A 26,075-nucleotide genomic window follows, 5' to 3' on the forward strand; every position below is an offset into this window, starting at 1 on the left:
TTTGAGTCCTGTCCTGAACCTCCCACAGCAGAGGTCCACCAGAAACATACATGTAAGTGGAGGCACTTAGAGTCCCCTGAGAAATCTCTGACCACTGACCCTAATTTTGATGAAGGAGAAGGTTCCCCAAAATCCCCCTTGAGGATGTCTTCTTCAGTGAGATTCTTGAAATTTTTAAACAGAAAGGAGGTTAGTTTTACCAAGACCCTTCTCCAGAAGAGTCATTGTCCCTGAAAGCTTTTGGTTTTAGCCCCTCTACCTTTTGGGTGGATCCACCTGCCAACAAGGTGATAGACCTAATCTCATCTTAGATATGGAAGGAACCAGACATGGCTGAACATATCCCCAAGAAGCCTGATAAATTTTTAGTAGCTCCTAAAAATAGATCCCATTGAAGCAGGGATCCTGCATAGATACCATTGTAGTGGCAGCAGCCACTAAGAAGGAACTGGCGAAAGAGAGCTTCTCTGTTCATCCACCTAACAGGGAATCATATGCATTGGGCAGATTTGGGAAGTGTGTATATGCCTCATCTACATTTTTGGTGAGACTGCTGAATTATGTGGCACACGTTACTCATTTCTAGAAAGATTTGACAAAAGATATTACCAAATCTCTCCCAGGGGCTTTGTCTGCAGATCAAAGGAAGGCTATTGATTCATAGTTGGCTACCCCCAATCTCTTTCCAGTGCTCTTATGTGTCTTGTCTCTAATGCTACAGAGGGCTGGTATTGAGCAGCTGGTTCAGGCATTTCCATGAGGAGGCACTTCTGGATGCTACTTTGCAATTTTGTGGTACATTTCAAAACATCCTTCATCAATACCTCTTATGATGGATAAGCCTTGTTTGGTCATAAAGACAAAAAAATCTCTAGAAGCAAGAAGGACAGCAAATCTCTTTCTGCTGTAGAGATCACATTTTCCATTCATTAGAGCAACATTCTCCAGAAATCATAATGGAAATATGAGGATTTTGTTTCAGAAATCGCAGTGGAGAAAGAGCTTCCCAAGGCAGAGGGGGAGACTCTTATAATGAATGTTGCTTGAGAGGCAGAGGTGGCCAACAAAACACAGGCTTCTGGGGTCCTTTCTCAGAGAAGCCTTTTCAGTACACCTGAATGTTTGCCTAGTTATTATATTCTGGAGGCAGTCGGGGGCACTTATCTCTTTACCCAACAACCTGGATGCTCATCTCTCAAGATAAATGGGTGCAGAGGATTGTAACCAGAGGCTGTATCATAACTTTTCATACTCCCCCATCACCTCACAAAATAATTCCTCATGATCTACCCTCACAAAGGGAGGTAGCCACTTCAGAAATAAAGAAGCTTCTAAGAAATTGATTCATCCATGGATTTTATACACACTTCCCAAATCTGTCCAGTGCATGTGATTGCCTGTTAGGTGGACAGATAGAAAAGCTGTCTTCTGCCAGCTCCTTCTTAGTAGCCACTGCCACTACCACAGAATCTATGTATGTCTTGGGGATAGATTCAGCCATGTTTAGTTCCTTCCATGTCTGAGACCAGAATGGATCTGGAATTTACTCAAGATTCTTTTTAGTGCCAAAGGATATTGGACCTAAGTTGATTAAAAAAAATTGTAAAACAAACAAAAATTCTAGATTGACTATGTTTCAGTCCATTCTTCTTTCCTTGCTCAGGAATGATGATTGGATATGCTTAATAGATCTTTAAGATTCATACTACCACATAAAGAATGACAGGCACTCTAGGAAATATCTTTGCTTCTGACTGGGAGTCAATCATTTCCAATTCAGAGCACTGCCCTTTGGACTCACCACAGCTCTGTTGGGTATTTACCAAGTGCATGGCAGTGGTAGCAGCTCATCTATGACTGCTGGGTTTCCAAGTATTCCCATACCCAGATGACTGGCTTACTATTGCCCCTACTAAGAATCTACTATTCAAGCCAGAGACTCCTTGCTGCAACTCTACATGGACGTAGGAATCACAGTGAATTTAAAATTTTTTCAGGTTACAACCTGTTCAATCTCTGGAGCTTATTGGAGCAACTTTGGTTACAAGATGTCAGATGGAGAAGCTGCCCTCTTCAAGAATTTTTTCTCGTCACCAACAAGTTCTTGAAATTCTATCCTACCGGAAGCCACCTGTAAGACTAACCCTTCATCTTTTACGTTCCATGGTTGCTTCAGTCACGTCACTTCCACTGGCCCAATTCTACATGTGTGTTTTTCAGTATACCCTGGTAGTTCAGTAGTCAATCAGAAAACAGCCTTTACCCTTTCTAGTGAGTCTTACAAACATCTGCAGGACACACATCCAGTGGTGGCTAGAGTCTCCACATGCTCTACAAGGATGCCCATTCATTCTGCTCTTTCCTCAAGCCACAGTGACCATGGATGCTTCCCAGCTGGGTTAGGGGAGCACTATCTGGGAAAGACAGTCCAAGGCATATGATCTTAGACAGAGGCCAGTCTTCACATCAATATATTGGAGATGAGAGCAGTCCTCCTAGTGGGCCTTTCAGGACTGTCTTCCATTAGGTGTGATTTCCATCCAGACAGGCAACATGGAAGTCATCTGGTACATCAACAAACAGGGAGGACGCAGATCTTATCCTTTGTACTGAGAGGCCATGAGAGTGTGGCAATAAGTGATATCTCCTCACTGCTTTCTTATTGCAGTGCATATCCCAGGGAAATCCAACATACTGGTTAACAAGTTGAGCAGATTCATTCTGTCCCTGATGAGTGGTCCCTCAACTCATTAGAAATGGAGCAGATTTTCAGCCCTTGGTGCCGACTTGTTGCAATCTCTTTGCCTCTCCCCACAACATCAAATGCAGCAAGTTATTTACTTTAATTCCCCATGAGGGGGCATCACCAACAGATGATCTTAACATATCCTTGGCCCCTGAGTCTCCTTTGTGCCTTTTCCCCCGATGCCACTGATTCCAAAGTTCTTGCAGAATGTATCAGCTATGAAGATCACAGTAATCCTCATAGCCCCTTACTGGTCTTGACAAATGTGGTTTCCCCTGACTCTGGCCTCATCTAATTCACCTGCCTTGGGTGATGGGCTCAGACCCAGATTTATTTCTCAGTCATTGGGGCTGCCTTACCCAAACATTCAGTCCCTCAAGTTGACAGCATGGTTTCTCCAATGCCAATGATGGTTTGACAGTCCAGGTTGTCATCCCCAGTTGTCTACATTTTGTCTTCCTCAGAAACCCTCCACTAGGAAGGTTTGTATAAGTAAATGCAAAAAGTTTTTTATTTGTGCTGTGGAGAAAAATATTGATCCCTTTTCAGCCCCTTTTCCATCTTTGTTAGACTTCCTTGCACATCTTTTTCAAGGTGATGCCAGCTATTCCACTATGAATGTTCAGTTAGCTACAATTCCCTCACTCCACATAGGGGAAAATCACATACTCATAACTTTCTTAGATTGTTCAAGGCCTTTATTTGAGGTACTTTCCTACTCCAGGCTCCTCTTACAGATCCATTTCCTCCACGGGATATTACCATTGTTTTGCAGGCCCTGACTGGTCCTCCCTTCAAACCTGATGCAAAAGCTGATCTGAAGTTTTAATCTTGGAAGGCCTTATTCCTGGTGGCTAGCACTTCTGTCAAGGGAATTTCTGAGCTACATGCCTTATCCTCAAAAATGCCATACCTAATTTTTCATAAGGATAGAGTGTCTCTGAGAACCAGTCTCTCTTTTCTCACTAAGATGGCTTTTGGAATCATCCATTAATTCATCCATAAATCTTCTAGTTGTCTTCCCAAAGTTCTCAAACAGGGGTGAATATACTCTGCATTTACTGGATATTCATCGCCAGTTACAATTTTACTGACACCTGGCAAAGCCCTTTAGAAAATCTGATCAGTTATTTGTGTCCTTCAAAAATGCTAAATTAGGAAAAGCTGTGTCGAAAGTCACTTTTTCACAATGGTTGACTCAGTGCATTTCATTTACCAAGAAGAAGAAATTCCTCTCCCTTCCACTGCAAAAGCTCATTATACCAGATCTGTGATTTCATCTACAGCCTTTTTTTCCAGTGTTCCAATTGACGACATATGTGCTGCAGGTACTTGATCTAAGGTTCATACCTTCATCTCACATTGCAAATTAGATATGCAGTCCAGATCTAGGGCCTCCTTTCGTTAAGCTGTGCTCCAGAATATCCTTCCATAAGGCTGCCCAAGTGTAAAAGAAGCTGGAAACTCTTGATAGACTCAAGTAGATCCAAATAGGCAGAGTGGGTGTCCTGATTCATGGAGGGGGCCCTCAGTGAGGAATAGCTGGAAAGACATCATATATGAAAATTATATACTTATCATAATGATAAATCTGTGTTGTCTGTCTGTGTCCTTTCCTCAACTCCTGTTCCACCAACCCTCCTTATTTTGTTTTTAGTGATAGTATAGTTTGTGTACAATCAAATTTAATTCTGAGATGGATCTAGTTGACGTTGCTTTGGCTCCCGAAGGTCCTGTCCTTTTTTCCCCTCTCTTTCTTGATACAGATTATCACTCATACTTCTCAACCTTTAAATGCAAAATGTCTGGGCAAAGTCTGACATAATGGGGGGGGGGGGGGGGGCAAAGGCCCAAAAATAGGGACGCATTTTAAATATTGTTCTTATAAATTTAGAAAGTTGCTAGAAAAACAGGATTTGTGTTAGCATACATTTTTCTGAAGGATATGAAGTCTGAAACTTGAATGTATGTCATTATTTAGTGACTTTAATCCCAAAATCATCCCAATGATTTGCTAGAAGACCACACAACTCTATGTAGAACAGACCAAACATATGCAAAAATCTGGACATTCTGCAAAAATCTGAGCAGTTGAGAAGTGTTATCACCGTTTAATTCAGCTGTTCTGTTAGGTTGCTCACATCTGTATTTTATATATTTTTTTTGTGGGCAAACTCAATCAGAGATAGCTTCCTCTGTTCACAGAGATTTTGGGTAGGGGAGGAGCCTGAGCATTGGATTCAAAGCTTGGAAGTAACCATAGACAGATCCAAGATCAGATCCAAGGCCCATCCATTGAGAAAAGGATGGAAATAGACAACACAGATCTGTCATTATGCTGAGTACATAACTTTAAATGTTATGTTGTCCTATCTTGCCTTCATTTTTACAATGATGGGTTTGGAGCCAATCCTCGGCTCCGACTCAGCCGAATACTTAGCTGAAAGTCTCAAACCTGGCTCGTGGCAAGAAGGTATCCCACAATGCAGTGGTGCAATTCCCCCAATCTCGTTTGCCGCTTTACGAGGTCGGATGCACTCATCTTGGCCATGGCTAAGTTGTGAAATATTTTTTTCTATTACCTTTGTCAAAACTTGTTATATTTGCATATTTTAGCTTTAGTCATATTAGATTTAACTCGTTGTGTCTCCTTGCTGCTCTTTGTTAAATAGTGACAGTTTTTTCCCCTTTAGCACGGCTTTTGCTGTCGCTTTCTAGGCCCCTTTGGTATTCCGTGTAGTGGTTGTTGTTCATTTGTTAGTCTCTTTATAGCTCGTTGAAGTTAGAGAGCTATTCACCTGTTTAAGTTAGAGGGCTTGTACTGTTTTATTGTTTTGTCTGGAAAATAGAACCGTTTTAGTTAGAGGTTCTATTTTTCTTCCCCTGGTTGTCGCTTGTGTTGTCCCGTAGTAATCTTTGGTTTAGCTTCAGCATATTAGTCTTAGCTAAAGAAACTTTCTTGTAGTTGTTATTTTTGCTGTTGCCTTTAGGGTCTTAATTTGAAAATGTCTAAAGACCAAAAAGAGAGAGAATATAAGCCTTCAGGCTTTAAGAAATGTCAAAAGTGCTTGCACAAAATGTCCATCACGGATGGACATGTTGTTTGTGTTTATTGCCTTGGTGCCATTCATCTCCAAGAAGACTGCACAATCTGTCATTCATTTAGTGCTAGAGTTCTTCAGGAAAGGAGAAATAAGATGATTCAAAAAGGGCTCTTAAAGCCTTCTTTTGAGGAAGCCATTCATAGTTCTTCCTCCTCTTCTTCGTCTCCTTCCTCAAAAAAGGATAAGTCTCAGAAAAGATGATCTCCCGCAACATCTGCTCAGATGGAGCCGCCAGTCAAACTTCCTAAAATTTCAAAGGCCACTACATCCTCTGCTCCACAGTCCTCAGAGTCATTGGAGGTCTTTTTGGTTGATAGGCCTGGTACCTCGGCTCCAAAGCCTTCAAAGCCGCAAGATACCTCCACTCAGAGCCTGTCCATTGATATTTCGCCAGTTTCTCCAACGCTGGGATCACCAATCCTTCATAGGTCTTGCTCTCCTTCCCTATCTTCCAGGTCTACCAGAAGTTTATCTGATGATGACATGGAACAGGTGGTTCACAGACTCCTGAAGCCACCGGCGCTGACTAAATTATTCTCGGCTCCCATCCATTTGGTCTCGGAGCCTACTATATCCACTGTTATTCCTCCTCTGAGCCAAGCTGGTCCTTTGGAGCCGGAGAGCTTGGTACCACCTACTGTGGACCCGTCAGTTCCGGGACCCCCTTCGGTGTTCACAGAGCTGACATCTACTCTGATTCTCTTGGCTCCATCCACGGAGTCTGGGAGCTGGGGTTCCTTGGTCAGCCCCGGGGGGGGGATTCTTGGCCCCAATCTTCTTCGGTGTCAAGTCTACCTCTCGGAGCATCAGCCCAGGTTAGCTTGGCTCCCACATCAGCCTCTGGTCCGATCTCGTTGGCTCCATTGCCTTCCTCTGTCTCCTCGGAGCTGGGGGAGTCTTCTGAGCCAGTGGGATCCACCTTTGAGCTGATGAGGAGTGTGTTGTCTACCCATTCATCACCACAGCGGGATATCAGTATTCGTCCCCCTAAGACACTGGCTACTATCTCAGCACCACCCATTCCACAGGACAGCAGAGATCCAAAGCCTCAGGATCCCTGAATGGGCAACCCCCTCTCCTCCAAGCCTCCCCAGAATATCCTTCTAAGGAGCCACCTCGGAAGAGAACCTGCAAGAGGAAGCATGTTGACTCCCTAGATGAGTCCATTACTTCAGACACTGACCTTGATGAGTCGGAAGGGTCCCCATGGTCGTCCTCTGATGATATCTCATTTGCAGATATTCTAGAGATCCTCAAGCAAAGAGGTGGCTGGCAGGCCACCATCCCTTCTGATGAGTCAGTGTACCTGAAGGCTTTTGTGTCTCAACCTTCAGCCTCCTGGGTGTCTCCGCCTTTCGATGAGCTAATGGACCTGGTTAGTCGAAAGGCGTGGGAGTCACCTGACAGTATGGAACCAGTCCCTCTGTGGCCAAACAAATTTTTGTCAGCTCCTTTGGGCAAGGATTTTTTAACTAAGGGGGTACCCGTAGATGCTATGGTGGTGGCAGCAGCCACCAAGAAGGAACTTGCAGAGGCTTCCTCATCTGTTCATCCTCCGAATAAAGACTCTCGAATGATGGACAGATACAGGAAGTGAGTCTTTTCTTCAATGACTTTTTCACTGCGATCGCTGAACTACTTATCCCACTTTACAAGGCTAAAAAGAGATCTTCTGAAAGAGCTAGGAGATACACTACAAGGTTCATTAGCTGCGGGGGTGAATGAAAAGGTCTCCTCCCAGCTGTCCATCTTAAATTCCATTGTCAGCTTCTCCATGAGACTCATCTCCTATGCAGCAGATGGAGCAAGTAGGGCAGCGAGTTTTGGAGTTTCCCTTAGGAGACACTCCTGGATGCGTTTGTGCAATTTTGCAGAGCCCTTTAAGTCTACCTTTACTAATGCTCCTTTTGATGGTTCCTCACTCTTTGGACCCAAAGTAAAAGACACTTTAACCTGGTGCGAGCAGGAAGGGAAAACTCTCTCTGCTGTTGGAGTATGTTTTTCTGTTCCTTCAAGAACTTATCCCAAAGGCCAGAAGAGCGGAAAAATGTGGTTCAAAAGATCCCAGAGATTTTTCCAGGACTCAGAGGGGGAGGTAATAATGGTAGATGCCACCCTAGAGGCAGAGGGGGCCCACAAAACCAGGATGACCATGATTCCTTCCGTGGACGCCCTTATTAATGCTCCTGAAAGGAGTCCCGACTGCTCTACTCTGGAGGCAGTCGGGGGGCGCTTATTAATGTACCCAGAAGCCTGACAAAATATTACAAACGACAAATGGGTACTAAATATAATATCCAGAGGATACTCCATCCCTTTTTCCAACCCCATCCCACAGACCAAAACAATCCCAGATGTTCCACCCAATCTAAGGGAACGAGCAACTATAGAGATTCAAAAGTTGCTCAACAAAAGAGTCATCCAAGAAGTCCTCGCAAACCAAATAGGATTCTGAACTTACTTAAGATTCTTTTTGGTGCCAAAAAGAACAGGGGACTGGAGGGCCATATTAGACCTAAGCAAGTTAAATGAATCTATCAAGAAGTCAAAGTTCCGAATGGTGACACTGCAGTCTATACTTCCCTTTTTAGGTAAAGACGATTGGATGTGCTCGATAGATCTTCAAGATGCTTACTACCACATAAAAATGGACAGGACATCAAGAAGGTACTTACGCTTCTGGCTGGGAGCCAGCCATTACTGGTTCAGAGCTCTGCCCTTTGGTCTCACTACATCCCCCAGAGTGTTCATCAAATGTATGGCAGTAGTCACGGCTCACGTGAGATGTCTAGGATTCCATGTGTTTCCCTATCTAGATGACTGGCTCCTATCTGCCTCCACCAAGCATCTACTCCTACAAGTCAGGGACCTAACTTTGGACATCTGCAATCAATTGGGCATTACAGTAAATTTTCAAAAATCTGCCTTGTTGCCCTGTCAACATATTACATTCATAGGCGCAGATCTAGGCACTTTATCTATGGTAGCACGTCTTCCAATAGAAAGAGTTATAGCACTCAGACAGCAAATACTTCACCTCCTTCCCAAGACCAAAGTGAAAGCAAAGATAATTCTGAGGTTACTAGGAACAATGGCCTCCACGATTACATTAGTCCCTCTTGCCAGAATGCACATGAGGATTCTTCAATGGCTATTGTTCTCCCAATGGTATGAGGATTCTTCAATGGCTATTGTTCTCTCAATGGTCACTTCAAGAGCTTCCGATGTCTCATCTGATCAGAATAACGGAATCTTGCAAAAACGACTTAAGATGGTGGATACACTCCACTCATGTGACAATAGGCAGACCTTTCGTTCCACATCAGCCAATAGCTACAGTGACCACGGACACTTCCCAGATAGGGTGGGGTGGGCATTATCTGGGAAGACCAGTCCATGGTACATGGCAAGAACATGAAGCTCACTTGCATGTAAATGTTCTGGAGATGAGAGCAGTGCTTCTTGCTTTGCAAGCACTTCAGGACTCTCTCCCTCTAGGGACTATTGTGAAACAGTCAGACAATATGTCTGTGGTTAGGTACATAAACAAGCAGGGGGGAACCAGGTCTTACCCCCTTTGTCGAGAAGCCCTAAGAGTGTGGCAATGGGCAGTTTCTTCCCAGCTCTTTCTAATCGCAACACACATTCCGGGGAAGTCCAGTGTGATAGCGGACAAGCTGAGCAGAGCAATCCTAATGCCTCACGAGTGATCTCTCAATCATAATGTAGTGGAAATGATTTTTCCAAACATGGGGACAGCCTTGCTGCGATCTCCTTGCCACTCCCATGAACACCAAGTGCAGCAACTTCTTCACCCTAATCCCCCCTCCGGGGGAGACACAGAGAGATGCTCTTGCTCACAATTGGCCCTCGGGACTTCTTTATGCCTTTTCTCCATTTTCTCTCATACCCAGAGTAATTCAGAAAGCACAATGCTCGGGAAAGAGGTTAATTCTCATTGCCCCTTACTGGCTTCGCCAAGTCTGGTTCCCCTTCCTTTGGCCTCATCTGCAGGAGAAGCCAGGGATTCTGGACCCAGTGCCAGATCTGCTGACTCACATGTCATTGGAGCTTCATCCTTCTCTCCACACCCTAAAACTGACAGCTTGGATGCTCCACTTCCCAATTTAGTCAGGCTTCACAATTTTACTCCTACAGTTAGACATATCTTAATGTCCTCACATAAAGCTTCTACTAGAAAGCTGTATTCTAGTAAATGGAAGAGGTTTTCCCTTTGGGCTCAAGACAGGGACATCGATCCTTTTTCTGCACCCATTTATTCTGTTTTGGCATTTTTGGCAGAATTGTTTCAACAAGGCTCAGCTGCAGAAACCATCAGGGTTCAACTCACTGCAATTTCAAATTTTCACATTGGTGATTCTACTTCCAACTTAATGTCACATAGGTTGTGTAGATCCTTCTTAAAAGGTGCCTCCTTATTAAGACCTCCCTTTAAGGAAGCCCTTTCTCCTTGGGATCTAAATTTTGTTTTGTCCCATCTCACGTTACCAAGTTTTGAGCCCTCTTCATCTTCAGACCTCAAGTTCCTTTCCTGGAAGACCTTGTTTCTAGTGGCTATAACTTCTGCTAGAAGGGTATCAGCGTAGCAAGTTCTTTCTATTAAACCGCCATATTTGATTTTTCATAAGGATAGGGTATCCTTACGTACAAACCCATCCTTTCTACCTTTTAGTTATGTACTCACCATAACTTTAGATGTTTGGGATCCATCTCGCCTACATTCTGTACTGATGGGTTCGGAGCCGATCCCTCGGCTCTGACTCGGCACGCTTATGCTATAGAGCGAGGCCTCTTATTGGCTGAGCTATCTTTATCCCAGGATGCACCACCACTAATCCCCCAGATCTTGTTTGTCCGCATTCATGCACACATGCATAACTTGATTATATAACATTGTTAGATGTTTCAAGATGAAACAACAGGATTCGGACCTTCTGATATCCTCTGATCTCCAAGGAAGGGGAAGGAGGGTGGGTTATTAGAATGTGCGAGATGGATCCCAAACATCTAAAGTTATGGTGAGTACATAACTAAAAGATGTTATGTGATCCTATCTCGCCTACATTCTGTACTGACGGGACAGCGTCCCTAGCACCTAAATCCCGGGTGGCTCATTGGAAAACACTCCTGAGCACTGTGGAACCAAATGAAGCTCGTCCTCTAGATGCCACATCTAATTTGTAGTGGGAAATAAAGGTGTGCGGGAAGACCATGTAGCCGCAGCACAAATGTCACTAATAGCAAGCTTAGAATGAAATGCTATCGAAGTAGCCATAGCCTTTGTAGAATGAGCTTTGACAGAGGCGGTAAGCTCTTTGTCGGAATAAAAATAAGCTTGAGTAATACAGTCCCTGATCCATTTGGCAATAGTGACCTTTGTGACAGCTTTGCCCAATTTATTGTCTGCAAAGGATACAAACAACTGATCTGTTTTCCTTGATTGTTTGGTCCTATCTAGATAAAAACGTAACTGTCTGTGGACATCTAGTGTGTGGAATATGAACTCCGCTTTGTTAGAGTATTTTGGGAAAAAACTGGAAGCTCTAACGATTGCTGTAAGCAGAAACTAGAACAAACTTTAGGGACAAAGGAAGGATTTGGCCTGAGGGATGCTCTGTCTTTGTGAAAAACCAAGTACGGGGGTTTTACTGACAATGCCTGAAGCTCTGAAACTCTTCTGGCAGAAGTAATCGCCACGAGAAAGGCTGTCTTCCATGATAGAAACTTTAGATCACATGTAGCTGCCGGTTCAAAGGGGAAAGAAGTCAAGGCATGTAACACTATATCGAGATCCCATGGAGGTGCAGGATGAGAAATCGGAGGTCTTAATAGAGCAGCACCTTTCAAGAAGGTCTTACACAATCTGTTGCTCATTAAAGGTGGGTCCATGGATTCGTGAAAATTAGAAATTGCTGCCAATTGTACCTTGATGGTAGAAACTGAAGAGCCTTGATTGAAAAGAGAAGTCAGAAATTTTAGCACTTCTGCCACGGGAATAGAAATGGGGTCCAGGCCCTGGAGTTGAGCCCAAATAGCAAATCTTTTCCATTTGCTAGAATACAGTTTCTTCGTAGCAGACTTATGGGCCGAAGATAATATGTGAACAACATCTGGATCCAATGTATGACTCCTGACTATCGTCGGAAGAGGAGGAGCCAAGCCGTCAATTTTAAGGTGTGTAGGGACTGGTGGAATAGTCCCGACTGATGAACCAGTAGGTCTGGGATCTGATCCAGGAACCATGGACCTCCCAGGGCATGTTTCCGAAGATAGGGGAACCACACTTGACGAGGCCAGTAAGGAGCAATTAAGATCATTTTGCTCCCCAAGAGAGATGCCTTTTGAAACACTCTGGGAAGGAGAGGAACTGGCGGGAAGGCATAAAGCAAGCCGGTGGGCCAAGGATGGACTAATGCGTCCATGGGGCTCTTCCCCAGAGCCGGGGTTAGGGAGAAGAATTCTTTGCACTTCGCATTCAGAGGAGTCGCGAAGAGGTCGCAACATGGAACTCCCCATTCGCTGAAAATCTGACTTGCAACTGTCATATTCAGAGACCATTCGTGAGGAGAGAGGATGGTTCTGCTCAATCTGTCGGCTATCACATTGGACTTGCCCGGTATGTGAGTAGCCACTAGGAAACGTTTGGTCGAGACTGCCCATTCCCAAACTCTCATGGCTTCTCTGCAAAGAGGATAGGATCTGGTCCCTCCCTGTTTGTTCAGGTACCAAACAACTGACATGTTGTCTGAGTGAACAGCAATTACGCCCTGAGGGAGATAATCGTGAAGGGCTTGAAGGGACAGAAGTACTGCCCTCATTTCTAAGATGTTGATATGAAGCAAAGTCTCTTCCGGATGCCATTTGCCTTGGACTGACCTGCCCAGGGAATGCCCCCCCACCCCGTCTGGGAGGCGTCCGTGGTCAAAGTGGCCGCCGGAGGAGGTAGAACAAAGGGTCGTCCCTGATCCAAGTTGGAGGGCACTAGCCACCAGCGAAGGTCCCGTCTGCAAGATTCCGTGATCCATACAAGGTGACTGAGGGGGAGTTCCTGAAAGGACCACTGAGCTGAAAGAAGCCACTGGAGAATTCTCATGTGCAACCTTGCCAAGGGGACTAGAAGAACCGTGGCGGACATGGATCCTAATAGCTGCAGGCCCATTCTGGCTGGGGCTTTGGACCTCGGAAGTAAGGCTCGAACTTGAGTCTGTATGGTTTCTATTCTGTCTGTAGGTAGATAGACCCGCATTTGGTATGAGTCTATCTCTACCCCTATGAATCTTATTCGTTGAGATGGCAGCAACACAGACTTTGGCCAATTGAAGGTGATTCCAAGGGAATTGCCCAGAGATATAGTGGCTTGTAGGCTCCGCAGAAGTAGATGCTTGGAGGTGGCAGTTAGGAGCCAGTCGTCTAGGTACGGAAACACCTGGAATCCTAGACTTCTCAGGTGAGCAGTCACGACTGCCAAACACTTGGTGAACACCCTGGGGGCTGTGGTGAGACCAAAGGGCAGCGCACGGAACTGAAAATGACTGCCTCCTAGGCTGAAGCGCAGATGTCTCCTGGACGCTTGATGTACCATGATATGATAATAAGCGTCCTTGAGATCTATGGAGCACATCCAAACACCTTTCTCCAGCAATGGGAGAATGGTTTGTAGGGTGACCATTCGGAACTTGGACTTTCTAACTGAACGGTTTAGGATGCTGAGGTCCAAAATGGGCCTCAAGTCCCCAGTCTTTTTTGGCACCAAAAAGAATCTTGAGTAAGTCCCTAATCCAATCTGGTCTGCGGGGGACCGGTTGGATGACTACTTTTTGCAGCAGCTTTGAAACTTCTGAGGCTGCGGTATCCCGTTGACTGGGTGGCGGGTCCGGGATTTTTTTGGACTGAGGGGGGTGGTGAGAGAATGGGATGGAGTAACCTCCGGCGATAATCCGAAGCACCCATCGGTCCTGGGTGATACCTTCCCAGGCCTTTAGGTGCTTCGAGAAATGACCCCCGACTGGCTCCGGAGCAGCACAGCCGGGCAATCCCTCAGGGACTATGAAAGGCTGAAGAGCCACGAAAGGACTCGCGGTCTCCAGTGTTGCGAGGGCCTCTGCCGCCTCTGGGATGGCGTCTTCCTGAAGAATTTCCCCCTCCTCTGCCTCTGGAAGGGGAATCCTCCTGCTGCGAGGGGTAAGGCTTCTGAGATCTCCGGAACCACATTTACCCTCCTCTTTTAGCCTTGGGATAAGGCCAAAAGGGAGTGGAAAATCGTGCCCCTACGGCAGTCAGAGTCTTACCCTCCTGTTCACAGCGGGTTAGTGTGTCCTTTACCTTGGGTCCAAACAGGGAGGACCCATCAAAGGGGGCGTCGGCAAATGAAGACTTAAAGGCCTCCGCAAAATGACACAGGCGGAGCCAGGCTTGTCTCCGTAGAGCAATGCCTGTACCCGCCGCTCTACTTGCCCCTTCAGCTGCATAAGAAATGAGCTTCATGGACGAGTTCGAAATGGACGACATTGTAGCCAGCTGAGAGCCAACCGTCTGGGCCAGCTCCTCAGGCAGGTTACCCAAGAGGGTATCAGATAGCTCCTTAATCAGATCCCTCTGAAATCTGGTAAAGTGCGTAAGGTAGTTCAAGGACCTCAGTGTAAAGGCCGCTGAACTGAGGGTGCGCTTTCCGTACCGATCCATGCTCCTAGACTCCTTATTAGGAGGATGGACGGACGTAGAAGCCTCTGCTACATCTTGCTGGGTAGCAGATGCCACCACCAAAGCATCTACAGCCACACCTTTAGTTAGGAACTCTCTATCTGGGGGCGCCGAGAGAAATTTGTTCGGACGAGCAGGCACCGGTTCCACAGAGTCTGGGTGTTCCCACGCCCTTCGACAGATCAAATCCAAGAGCTCGTCGAAGGGCGGAGACACCCAGGAGGCGGAGGGCTGAGCCCCGAAGGCCTTCAGGAACACCGACTCATCAGCAGAGGGAGGTTTGGACTGCCAGCCGCCTCGTTGTTTTAAGGCTTCCAGGATGTCTGCAAAGGAGACATCATCCGAGGATGACTTGGGGGACCCCTCTGCATCATCGAGATCAGTGTCGGATGTCAGAGACTCATCAGGGGAGTCAACGTGCTTCCTCTTGCATGATCTCTTCCTGGGGGGTTCTTCTGAAGAGGCTTCAGAAGGACCTCCAGGAGGGGGAGAAACCCCAGCGGGGGTAACCTGAGGCCCGGGGGCTCTGCTGTCTAAGGACAGGGGGACTGCCAACGACCCAGTCTCCGTATGTAGGGAAGGAGCTGGGGAAACCGTGGAGGTAGCCAAGGAAGATTTGGCTAAAGCACTCCTCATAGCCCTGAAGGCGGGACCACCAGAATCCTGGGAGGGTCCCACCTCCGTGGCCACGACAGTGGATGGCACTCCCACCGCCGACGCACCAAGAGGGAGACGTGGGACCGAAAGCATCAATCCCGAAGCCTCCCCCCCAGGGCCGAAGGAAGAAGTCCGTGTACTGAACTCCGACCCAAGAGCCGGAGTTGGAGCAAGGGTCGGGCCCGACCCTAACACCTCCACAGGTTCCACCAGCACCGGCTCCAACGGTGCCGAAGCTGTTGGAGGAGGAACCACAGTAGGGGAGTGGACCATCGGCTCCGAAGCCAAATGGGCTGGAGCCGAAACTAGCTTTTGGAACACCGGAGACTGGAAGAGTCCTAGGAGCACCCTGTCGATGTCCGAATCAGACATCTTGGATGATCTAGAGGATACCGATCGGGCCCGAACCGATTTCTCCATCGGCTCCGAAGGGCTTGGGGACCGGCTCCGAATGGACTCAACAACTATCGGCTCCGAGGGAGGTTTCAAGGAAATTTCCCTCGGTGCCGATAAGGACTTTGGCTCCGAGGGGGAAGAGTCTGAGCCGGTAATCCTTATCGGCTCCAATATCAGTGGAGCCGATGAGGGTGACCCGCCTCTCGATGCCCCAGACCTCGGCTCCGAAACCAGAGGGGTCGAGGCTGGAGGCATCGAGGCAGACCGTTCCGACCTCGGCTCCGAAGTCCGTGGAGCCGATGGAGAAGTCTGCTTAGCTTTTTTAGCGGTCGGTTCCGACTGACTGGTCGGAGCCGACGCTTTCTTCTTTTTAGAAGGAGACGGAGAGGAAGATAAAGCCTCCTCGAAGGAAGGCTTGATTAATCCCTTGAGGATTAATTTGTTTTTCCTCTCCTGGAGGACTCTAGAAGAGAATGCGTGGCACACACTACACGACTCTTGTAGGTGTTTAGCACCTAAGCAATAGACGCACGAGGAGTGGTCGTCCGTTATGGACATTTTAAAACCACACCTCGTGCATTTCTTAAACCCGGAGGGTTTGTGTTCTTTAGACATGACTGCTATGCCACAGAACCTATCTAAGAGAAAAACACTAAACTCTAGTTAAATTCAACAACTTTAGCAAATATATATATATATATTTTTTTTTTTTACACTAAACAGTTAGTAGACAAAAACGAGAGAGAGAGAGTCAAGACCCTCTAACTTAAACGGGTACTTGACCCAAGAAAGAAACACAAGCAGCAAAGTAACAGGGGAAGGCCCCTCTAACTAAAACGGGAAACCTTCCCTGACTAAAAAAATCACGAATTTACCAACAGAAATTCACCAATCACACTAATATAACAACAATAGCTGTTAAAACAGCTTTTGGGTTCAAAGTAAGGAAATTTGTGACAGGAAAAAGCCTAATAAATAGTACTTAGCCCAGCCAATGTTGAGACCACGTCTAAGCTTGTTAGCGGCAAACGAGATCTGGGGGATTAGTGGTGGTGCATCCTGGGATAAAGATAGCTCAGCCAATAAGAAGCCTCGCTCTATAGCGTAAGCGTACCGAGTCGGAGCCGAGGGATCGGCTCCGAACCCATCAGTACAGAATGTAGGCGAGATAGGATCACATACCATCTTAAGTTTCTTCTCCAAACAACATAAACCAATCTATAGAACTGCCAGTGTTCTTTCCTAATCATAGCAACAAGGCAGAATACAAATTATATCAACTGGACGTGCATAGACAACTCAGATTCTATTTGCATCGGAGCAAAGACTTCAGTCTCAAAAACTACTCTTTCCAATTGGCTTTAAAATTGTATTACATTTATCTATAACTCTAACCACAAAGATTTACCTTTCAAAGTGAAAGCTCATTCCACTAGAGCAATGGCTATGTCTTCTGCCTTTCAAGCCAGAATTCCCATGGATGATAATTGTGCAGCAGCTACTTGGTCTACTCCACATACTTTTATCACTCATTACAAAGTGGATTTGGCCTCCAGGGACAAGGCATCCTTTGGTTCCACGGTGCTTAAAGGTGTACTCCTGTGAGCTACCCAGGGAAAAAGGTGCTAGGGACGCTGTCCCATTATTGTAAGAATGAAGGTGAGACAGGACAACATAACATAAAGAAGTTATGTACTCACTATAACATTCCATGTTTGTTGTCCATCTCACCATTCGTTCTTACTAACCCTCCCTCTTTCCCCCTGTCAAAGACTCCTGGTGGACCTGGTAGATATTTTTACTACTTTCAGGAGGTCTGAGTACTCCTGTGAGCCACCCAGGGAAAAAGGTGCTAGGGACGCTGTCCCATTATTGTAAGAATGAAGGTGAGATAGGACAACATAACATAAAGAAGTTATGTACTCACCATAACATTCCATGTTTGTTGTCCATCTCACCATTCGTTCTTACTAACCCTCCCTCCTTCCCCCTGCCAAAGACTCCTGGTGGACCTGGTAGATATTTTTACTACTTTCAGGAGTTCTTTGTCTCAGCTTGTTTCTCCTTCCAGTACGTATTATTTGGATCTGGGTTTATGTATATATGTATATGTGTGTAGATATGTATATAGTGTACATATTGTTCATTAGTGGCAGCAAACAAGATCTGGGGAATTGCACCACTGTATTGTGGGATACCTTCTTGCCACGAGCCAGGTTTGAGATTTTCAGCTAAGTATTCGGCCGAGTTGGAGCCAAGGATCGCCTCCGAACCCATCATTGTAAGAATGAACGGCGAGATGGACAACAAACATGAAACATTATGGAGAGTACATAACTTCTTTTTTTCAGTTTTTTACTAGTCCTGAGAAGCATGTATACTGTCTATTGATGTTAACAGTGAGTGGATTTTCTCTTACCCAGTCCTAGTAATAGAAAATACATATTTCTGTTCTCCTGGAAAAGGAAAGTATCCAGGTTCTACTTTCTTAGAGAATTCTAAATGGTCCTATGAAATGACAAAACATAACTCTTAATATATCCTGTTTGCTAAAAGGAACATATTTCTGTGTGTTGTGAAACCTAAGAGTTTGACCCCCTATTTTAGCTATAATAAACGATCTGCCTTGAGGCTGAGCAGAAATCCAGTTTATGTTCATTTACAGCTGTTTAATCAAGTAGTAGTCAACTAAATGAAAGTTCAAATAAAAAAAAGAATTAAGAGATAGAAGAAAAAGGACAAAGTCACTAAAAGCAGAGGGCAATGTCTACTAATGTTCATAATTTATGTATTACATTTCCAAACAGTCTTGATGGAAGAGCACTGCCAAGATTTATATTTAATAGGACAGACAGGGAAGGCAAAATTGGTGAATCAGTACTCTGCACAGGAGAATGGATTTGTGCAACAGAAATAACAGGTAACCAGGGAAGGAAAAATTCATTATGGGACATTCATGAGACAAGAATTGATGATATAGTCCATACAATGCAACACTAGGAGAAATGTTTAGCATGGCCGAAAAAGTAAGCTATGTCAAACACACGTGCGTGCACACACACATATATATATATATATATATATATATATATATATATATATATATATATATATATATATATATAGATATACTTGAAGCATTATTATTTATGATATGCATATGTCTTCAGGGAAAATACTGCTTATGTGAGTGGTGGTGCATTCTGTGTAAATCTGAAGTAAAGCTTCATAGTATAATGAACCAGATCTACTGCTTCTTACTGTTTCATCTTGTCAGTGATGGGAATGCTTTTATATGTACCATAAATTATGTGGTATTTCTGATGGGAAACAATGTGCAAGATGTTAACTTAAATACTGTAGTGCAGCTTCTCTCAAGAACAAAGTTTTACTCAGTATCCTGCATGGAGCATAAACAGTTTGTGCTAGAACTCACTTAGGATGAGAAGTCTTGGCTATGGAAATTTTGACTGGATGATATAGACAGGATGTATGTAGTATCTGCTCAACACCTAGGAAGAAGTGATCACAGAACAGTGTGGTATACATGTAAATACCATTAAGATCAAACCAAACATTGCTGAAATTTAGGTGGGCTGGTGTTGACAAAATGGGAGAGTATGTTTCAGAAGCCTTAGAAGCAGTTTAGGAGGGGGGATAGATAAACCAGAGAGGTGGAAATCAACATTATTGTCACAGAGGCAGTAAACCTTTCTGTGAAACAAAACAAAGTTATGTGTATTAAAGTCTGTTTGCAGATGAAACACAAATCTACAAAATAATTGATCTAGAAGGAGAAGAGAGGTAGGAAGAGAAGGGGATTTGGAAAGCTGGAGGAAGAGCTAAATGTATGTCAGCTTAAATTTAATGCATGCAACTGCAAGGTAGTACACATGAGAAACAAATACTCAAGGGAAGACTTTATAATGGGAATTGAGATCCTGAAAAAAATGGAAAGGGGCATTGGTATCATCATCATTATCAGATTTAAAAATACAAGGTAGGTGTAATATAACAATGAGAGAAACTGGAGAGAACAGAGAATCTGTGATGCATGTAGTGAGAATCATCTGTGGTAGAAAGAAGGACATCATTCTTCTACTATACAGATGGCTGTTGAGACATAGTATGCAATACTGTATACAGTTCTTGACACCCCATGTCTGCAAAGATATTCTGTGGGATTTAAAACAGCTTTTATTGAGCCATGAAGTGTGTCTGTAGCTCATTGCAAATAGACACAGCCAGTTTTAATTCATGCAAGTATAAACAGCTTGCAACTCATTGTGTGCTGTTTGTACTTTGGACCAGAGGGGAGACCACTTGTCTGTTAAAATATTTTTTGCGTCCTTTCAGTAAAGCTGACATATACATGACTCAGCATTGCACGCCAGCTTCACTGGTGAATCAAAAACAATTTTGTGCATATAGTGCAAAGAGAATAGGGTGAAGCCTTTGATTTAGATACTTGTGCTGCACATTCACATTTGGAATGCTTCCTGTGTTTTAGTCAAGTAACTCTTCCCATCCACCCGTGGATGTCTCCTCCTGTGTATGCCCCTAGCTTGATGTTACTGCAGTATCAGGTTGCTAGGCATAGAGGCGTGCTGTGTGAAGAGCACACCAAAATCTCAATCTTTTTTGAAGCCCACACAATGTCTTTGCTCATTAGAATTTCATTTTGGAGTCCTCTTTCCAAACTAAGAAAAATATCTAAGCAGGACTTAAGCAGTGCAATGTAGATTAATGTCAAGCTGCTTGCTGAACTTTCTGAATCAGGCTTATTTACAGATGGAAGAGAGAGAATGTGCAAAAAAGTGGCAGAGAGGCTACAAAAAAGGACATAGTAAAGACAGACTATTTTAATGTCAATGCTGCAACAGGCAACACACTCACCTTTGGTGCAGAAAGCTATATATTCTGTTCCCATACCAGAGTAATGGATTGCTGACACTGCAGTACAGCATAAGGGTGGTGGTGGTGCTACACTCCTGAGTGCATCAACCTGCAGATGACACATCAAACTGTGGTAGCTCAGGTGGCTGTAAAAAATCCCACTGCACCTATTGAAAAGAGTAGGAAAAATGCCACGATGCCCTGACCAAAATTTCCCCTAGCAGTATAAACAAGACCTCAGGTCACTCCTGAAAAACGGCTACTAGCCCAGTGGAACTAACCCAGTCAACAACGAATAAATAAATCAAATAAAGACAAAGGTGTACTATGCAGGTGGAGAACGAGTGTGTCAAATCCTGGGTTACGGGATTATTGGTTTTAGCATTTCAAACCTTTACCCTCAACACTATACTGCGGGACTAAAGATAGATGATAAATGATTCAAAGATGATGTGTGGAATTTTATTTTTCATTTTTTCATAATTAGAACTGTAGATGCATACTGTAGCCTTCGTGGAAGTTACAGAGTCAACAAATAGTGGTGAAATTCAAAATTCTAGTGGATATGTATATAAAGTTGTCCTACTGGAATACCAGAAAAAGCAGGATATTGCTTTGCAAGTATTTTTAGCTTACCGTTTTTATACCTCCTTTATGCATTCTTACCTCCCAACCATTGTGCCTCCCTTAATGTGGTAGGAGCCCATTTGTTCCTCTTTTCCTGGTAGCTCAAGTACAAGAGCAAGAGTCAACTGAAAAGGCAGTCATCCTGGCAGCAATAAAGGTTATATGTACTCTCACTGGCATCCTGACAATGAACATGTTTCTGTTATGGTCATCACCCCATCCTAGTGGCTTATGTGAGTATTCACACCACTGCGGGGCATTCTACGCCCCAACCTTGCTTTTGTGCATGCTTTCCCACACAAGTTACAAGTGCTCTCATCACTGACTTGGGATAGCCAAATGCACATCAACAGTTTTGGACATTTTGGTGCCATACAGGCCTCTGCCTGTATGGTAGGAATTGAATGACTAGAACTACCACTCCACAAAGCAGGATGGGGGGACCAGAAAGATCCACTTAGTCCCATCCTCCCCCACCCAGTCTCCCAGCACCCAAGTTGCTATTCAAACTCAAGTCATTGGAGTTGTAGTCAAGAGTTCTCTCTCTCTCTCTACACCTAAAGCCAGGCTTAGTATTAGCAACTTATATTTTAATTAAGATAATGGGCAAACTAGGTGACCTAAGTATTTACTGTTGAACAACAAATTCAGTATTTTTAGGATCTGCTGATCAGAAAATTAGTACCTAGATTGTCCAGCTTACTTTCACTACAGGCACAAAGACAGAAATGTGTTTAAAAGATTATATTTACATGCTGTAAAAACTTGCAGCTAATCAGGCCTAAAAACACTACAGACTTTGCAGAGGCAATAATACTGTTGTTATTTATATTCACTTTTGACTTATTAAACATTATTTAATTTTAAATAAAATCTGAGTAGTGAATAAGATGTGCAAATAAACTTGCACATATAGTTGAATAACCAAATAAGTAATGGCACACATCTAGAAAGCCACACACAATATATAAAGACACATATAAATCTATAAATAAATACAATTTGTGACAACTGTTCCCGTTAGGGGTTGCCACAGCGGATGTTATATATGATATTACTGGAAAGCAATGTGTTAAAATCCTGAAATAACCTTAGATGGTACTGTAAAGCTGAAATTTAAAGCATTATCTGAGGACATGCAGGCGGTTGGTGTGAAAGAGCATGATGCAGAGGACAGGAAGAAATGGAAACAGATGATCCGCTGTGGCAACCCCTAACGGGAACAGCCGAAAGAAGATGATGATGATCTGATAATGATTACCATTTAAAAATATTGGCTTTTTAATATACAAGATCAAAAAACTAACTTTTTCACTCTCTTTTAGGTTTATTATGCCAGTGAAGTATTTGGTACTGGTGATATTCACATTTCAGGTGGATACTTTCACATGGCTAATGTTTTTTTCCGGCAAAACAAGATGAGCATAGCCGATTCCTTGTACACAGAGGTGAGTAGAAAGGAGACTGAAGACAGTATGTGCTACAGCTAATGTGATTTGTGTCATATACGCCATAATTCTTTTCACTAGATTTGGTAAGGAATAATGTATTCTGTTTCACTTGTTACAATTAGTGCTGTGGATAAATGTTAACCTGCCAAAACTAATTCAGTCAGGACTTATAGTGGGGTGTATAAGTATTTGGGGAGCTAGGCTTGTCTGCAAAACACTAGTGATTGGCAGTCATTTGTGTGATCATTCATGTGCATAGGCCAACATTTTACCAAAAGATGAATTGCTGGAATACTGGAGATTACTCCTTTGCCCGTTGGTGTGACCTCAGTACTGATAGGGGTGTGTGAGAGGGAGCGGGGGGGCTTATTGTCCCTGCAAGAGCACTTGTTTGGTGTGTTACATCTCTCCTGAATGCTATTCACATTTGTGAAGTTTTGATAGTTTGTGATCACACTTGTATAAGATGATTTAAAATGATTCATGGAGATGTCAGGGGGCCAAATGTTTTTCCATATTTGACATTGGAAGTTAAAGTAATTTCAGCTGCAATGTTGGCAGGTTGATCTTTTGACAAGTTTGATTTGTCCAGTGTATTGACAGCAGGTTAGACATTGCCAATTCATACTGGAACGCAGCCATCTAGAAAAGCATGCCTAACCCCAAAACTCTCCATTTGTATGTCAACCCAGATACATGTAATGGCAAAGTTTCCACATTTGAGAAACGTATAAGCAAATCTTTCTAAATGTCTATGTAACTGCCAAATAACATGCCAAAACTTGTACCATCAAAGTCATATTACTTTGGGACAGGAGCATAATCCAAAATATTTCCATAAGTGAGAGTGGTTCATCCTGGTCACCTGTAGATGCCATGGGAAGAAACTCCTGTTCCATCTAACTACTCTTAGGCTGTATGTGGTTTATAATTTCTTGCACAGGAGTCAATAGAGGGGTCATACATGCATCCCCATGTAGTTGTTGGAGTGGTGTCTGAAGGATAGAGAATTGGAGGATCGGACTTGGCCAGTACCTCCTCACATCCATCTAACTCTTCAGCAGACAGTGAGGGGCCCAGATGAGGTTCATCTTCTAACTCCCATCCTGGAAATTGTAATTCATGGTAGTGGCACTGCTTCTCCTTTTGATCTGATGTTGTCATTTTCACTAATTCCTCAACTGTTGGGTTTAGATCTGACCCTCATATCTGACTTGGCCTCTTTTTCCAACTCGTGGAGCACTGAAACTCTGAAGTTCCTCCCTTAACCAAAACCCCCTAGTGATCTAACATACCTCAGATCTTGTTTGCTGCCTTAGCATACGGATGTGGTCACTCTACACTCTTGAGTATAGTGACTACTTTTATTGTGAGTGAAACTCGTTATTATAATTATTTATCTTGATATCTTTAAAAGCGTCTTTTTCCTATAAAAATTATAACTTTATAGTGCTTCCTCCCTTTTTACCCTTACTTAGGTAGTCTTAATTACCATCATTGGTATCCCCTATTCTATGTACTTTTTAGTACTGCTTTAATTACCATTGTTGGTAATTTTCCCCCTTTCTCCTTTCTAATTATTTTAAAAGAAACTTTGCTTAATATCTTTCCTTTTTTTGCATAATGTCTGGGAAGCCTTTGGGTTTTAAAAAAAATGTATGGCTTGTGGCAATAAAATACCATTATCAGATATGCATTCTAAATATATGTATTGTTTAGGCCCAGCACATCTTAACTCTAACAGTGATATTTGCAAAGCCTTTAACCCTAGAGCTTTGCTCAACAGGAAAAATAAATTAATGCTAAGAGGTTTACTCCCTTCTAAGTCTTCATCAATATCATTTGTGCTCAACCCCCCCCCCCAATAAATCAGATAAAAATGATTCAGGAAAGCGTTCCCTGGATCCAACCACATCTTTGACTTCAGGTTCCTAACCTTCTTGCAAAATTTCGAAACCTTCGGATCAAACCCCTTTGGATCCAAAATCTAGACTTGAAAAATCTCCTAGAATCTGATCACCACATTTGGTCCCAGATTTGGTCTCTTTCGACTACCTTCCCCCTTCTTGGAGCAGTCTCCGAAGCATCAGCATTTCAGACCATGGTTGATAGCATTTTCTACATGTTCTTTAGAAGTCTGATGGAAGCCATTGTGGACAGGATGATGAGGAAGTTCCTCTCAATGCAGATTCAAATGAGGTTTCTTTTGGCTCCAACCCCTTTGTGTCCGGAGACCATTATTAGTACTACTCCACCATTATTGGCTCCTTCAATGATCTAACCATTGGTTTTGGAGATATCAGATCCAAAGATTCAGGAGACCTCTGCACTGGATCCGAAGATTATGGTATCTTCGACTCTGGTGGCATCTCTGAGTGGACCAGAGCTGGATGACTCTCAGAGCTATAGTGTTGGTGTTGGATCTGGTGTTGGAGTCAACTCTGAAGCTATCAGAGATGTCTCTGCCCCTCAGAATTTTGGTATTAGATAACTTGGCATCACCTCTCTCCTTGAGTAGTGGTGGAGGGAGCCTATGGTTTGTAAGCATGTCTTTTCAGAGCCATTGGTCTCCCTCTTTTTAAGGCTTTCTGCTTTCGAGGTAGTGGAGAGAGCTTTCTCTGTTCCCAGTGTTCAGACTTCTCTTCCTTCTTTGGCTTGACTTTCCAAACCCATTCATCTATGCATCTAGACCCAAAACCAACTGTGCCAGTGGGACAGCCAGACAGACAGCCCAAGTCAATCACCAGAATACCTAACAGCATATACTAATTTCTTCTTGTGCTTCTCTGGAACATCCCACTGAAGAAGTTCCCAGGAAGAAAAAGTGCAAAAGAGGGCACTTAGATTCTGCACGAGGGTCTGTCACAGAAGATACTGACTTTTTATGAGGGGGAAGGGTCCCCAACATCACCACCCAATGATGTCTCATTTGGAGATATCCTAGAACTCCAAAAGAAAAGGAGTGGTTGGTCTCTCAACAACCTTTCCTAATTGGAGCTGGTATTCCTGGAGGCTTTTGGAGCTAGCTTGTCTACCTCCTGGGTGACCACCCAATGATGTCTCATTTGAAGATATTCTAGAACTCCTAAAGAAAAGGAGTGGTTGGTCTCTCAACAATCTTTCTTAATTGGTGCTGATATTCCTGGAGGCTTTTGGAGCTGGCTCGTCTACCTCCTGAGTGATTCTGCCCACTGATGAGCTCATTGATTTTGTCTCTCAATGGGCATCAAAGGAGTCTGACATCATCGAGCTGAGCCCTAAGAGACAAGATATGATCTTGGTACCAGCAATGGACAGACAGCATTGGAGCAAGGGAGTACCATTTGATGCAATGGTATTGGTGGCAGCCTTAAAGAGGGAACTAGTGGAAAAAGTTTCTCTGTCCACCCCCTTAACAGAGAGTCTAGGGCACTGGACAGATTTGGGAAGCATGTTTATGCTTTGGCGACCTTTGCCATTTGGTTGCTGAATAATTTG

The 26,075-nt window shown here is 43.9% G+C and overlaps 1 protein-coding gene across 2 annotated transcripts in view; it reads left to right on the forward strand.

Annotated features, from left to right (window-relative positions):
* The window catches only part of ZMYND12 (zinc finger MYND-type containing 12), a 1,002,866-nt gene that overhangs the window by 659,822 nt on the left and 316,969 nt on the right, over positions 1 to 26,075 (forward strand). For both annotated transcript variants that reach the window (XM_044061779.1, XM_044061780.1), the window contains exon 5: positions 22,473 to 22,595. In XM_044061779.1, coding sequence (XP_043917714.1) covers positions 22,473 to 22,595 — 123 coding nt within the window. The remainder of the gene's footprint in view (positions 1 to 22,472; positions 22,596 to 26,075) is intronic.

This window comes from Protopterus annectens, chromosome 2.part0 (genome assembly GCF_019279795.1).
Source record: "Protopterus annectens isolate FY-2018-M chromosome 2.part0, PAN1.0, whole genome shotgun sequence".
Classification (NCBI taxonomy): domain Eukaryota; kingdom Metazoa; phylum Chordata; order Ceratodontiformes; family Protopteridae; genus Protopterus; species Protopterus annectens.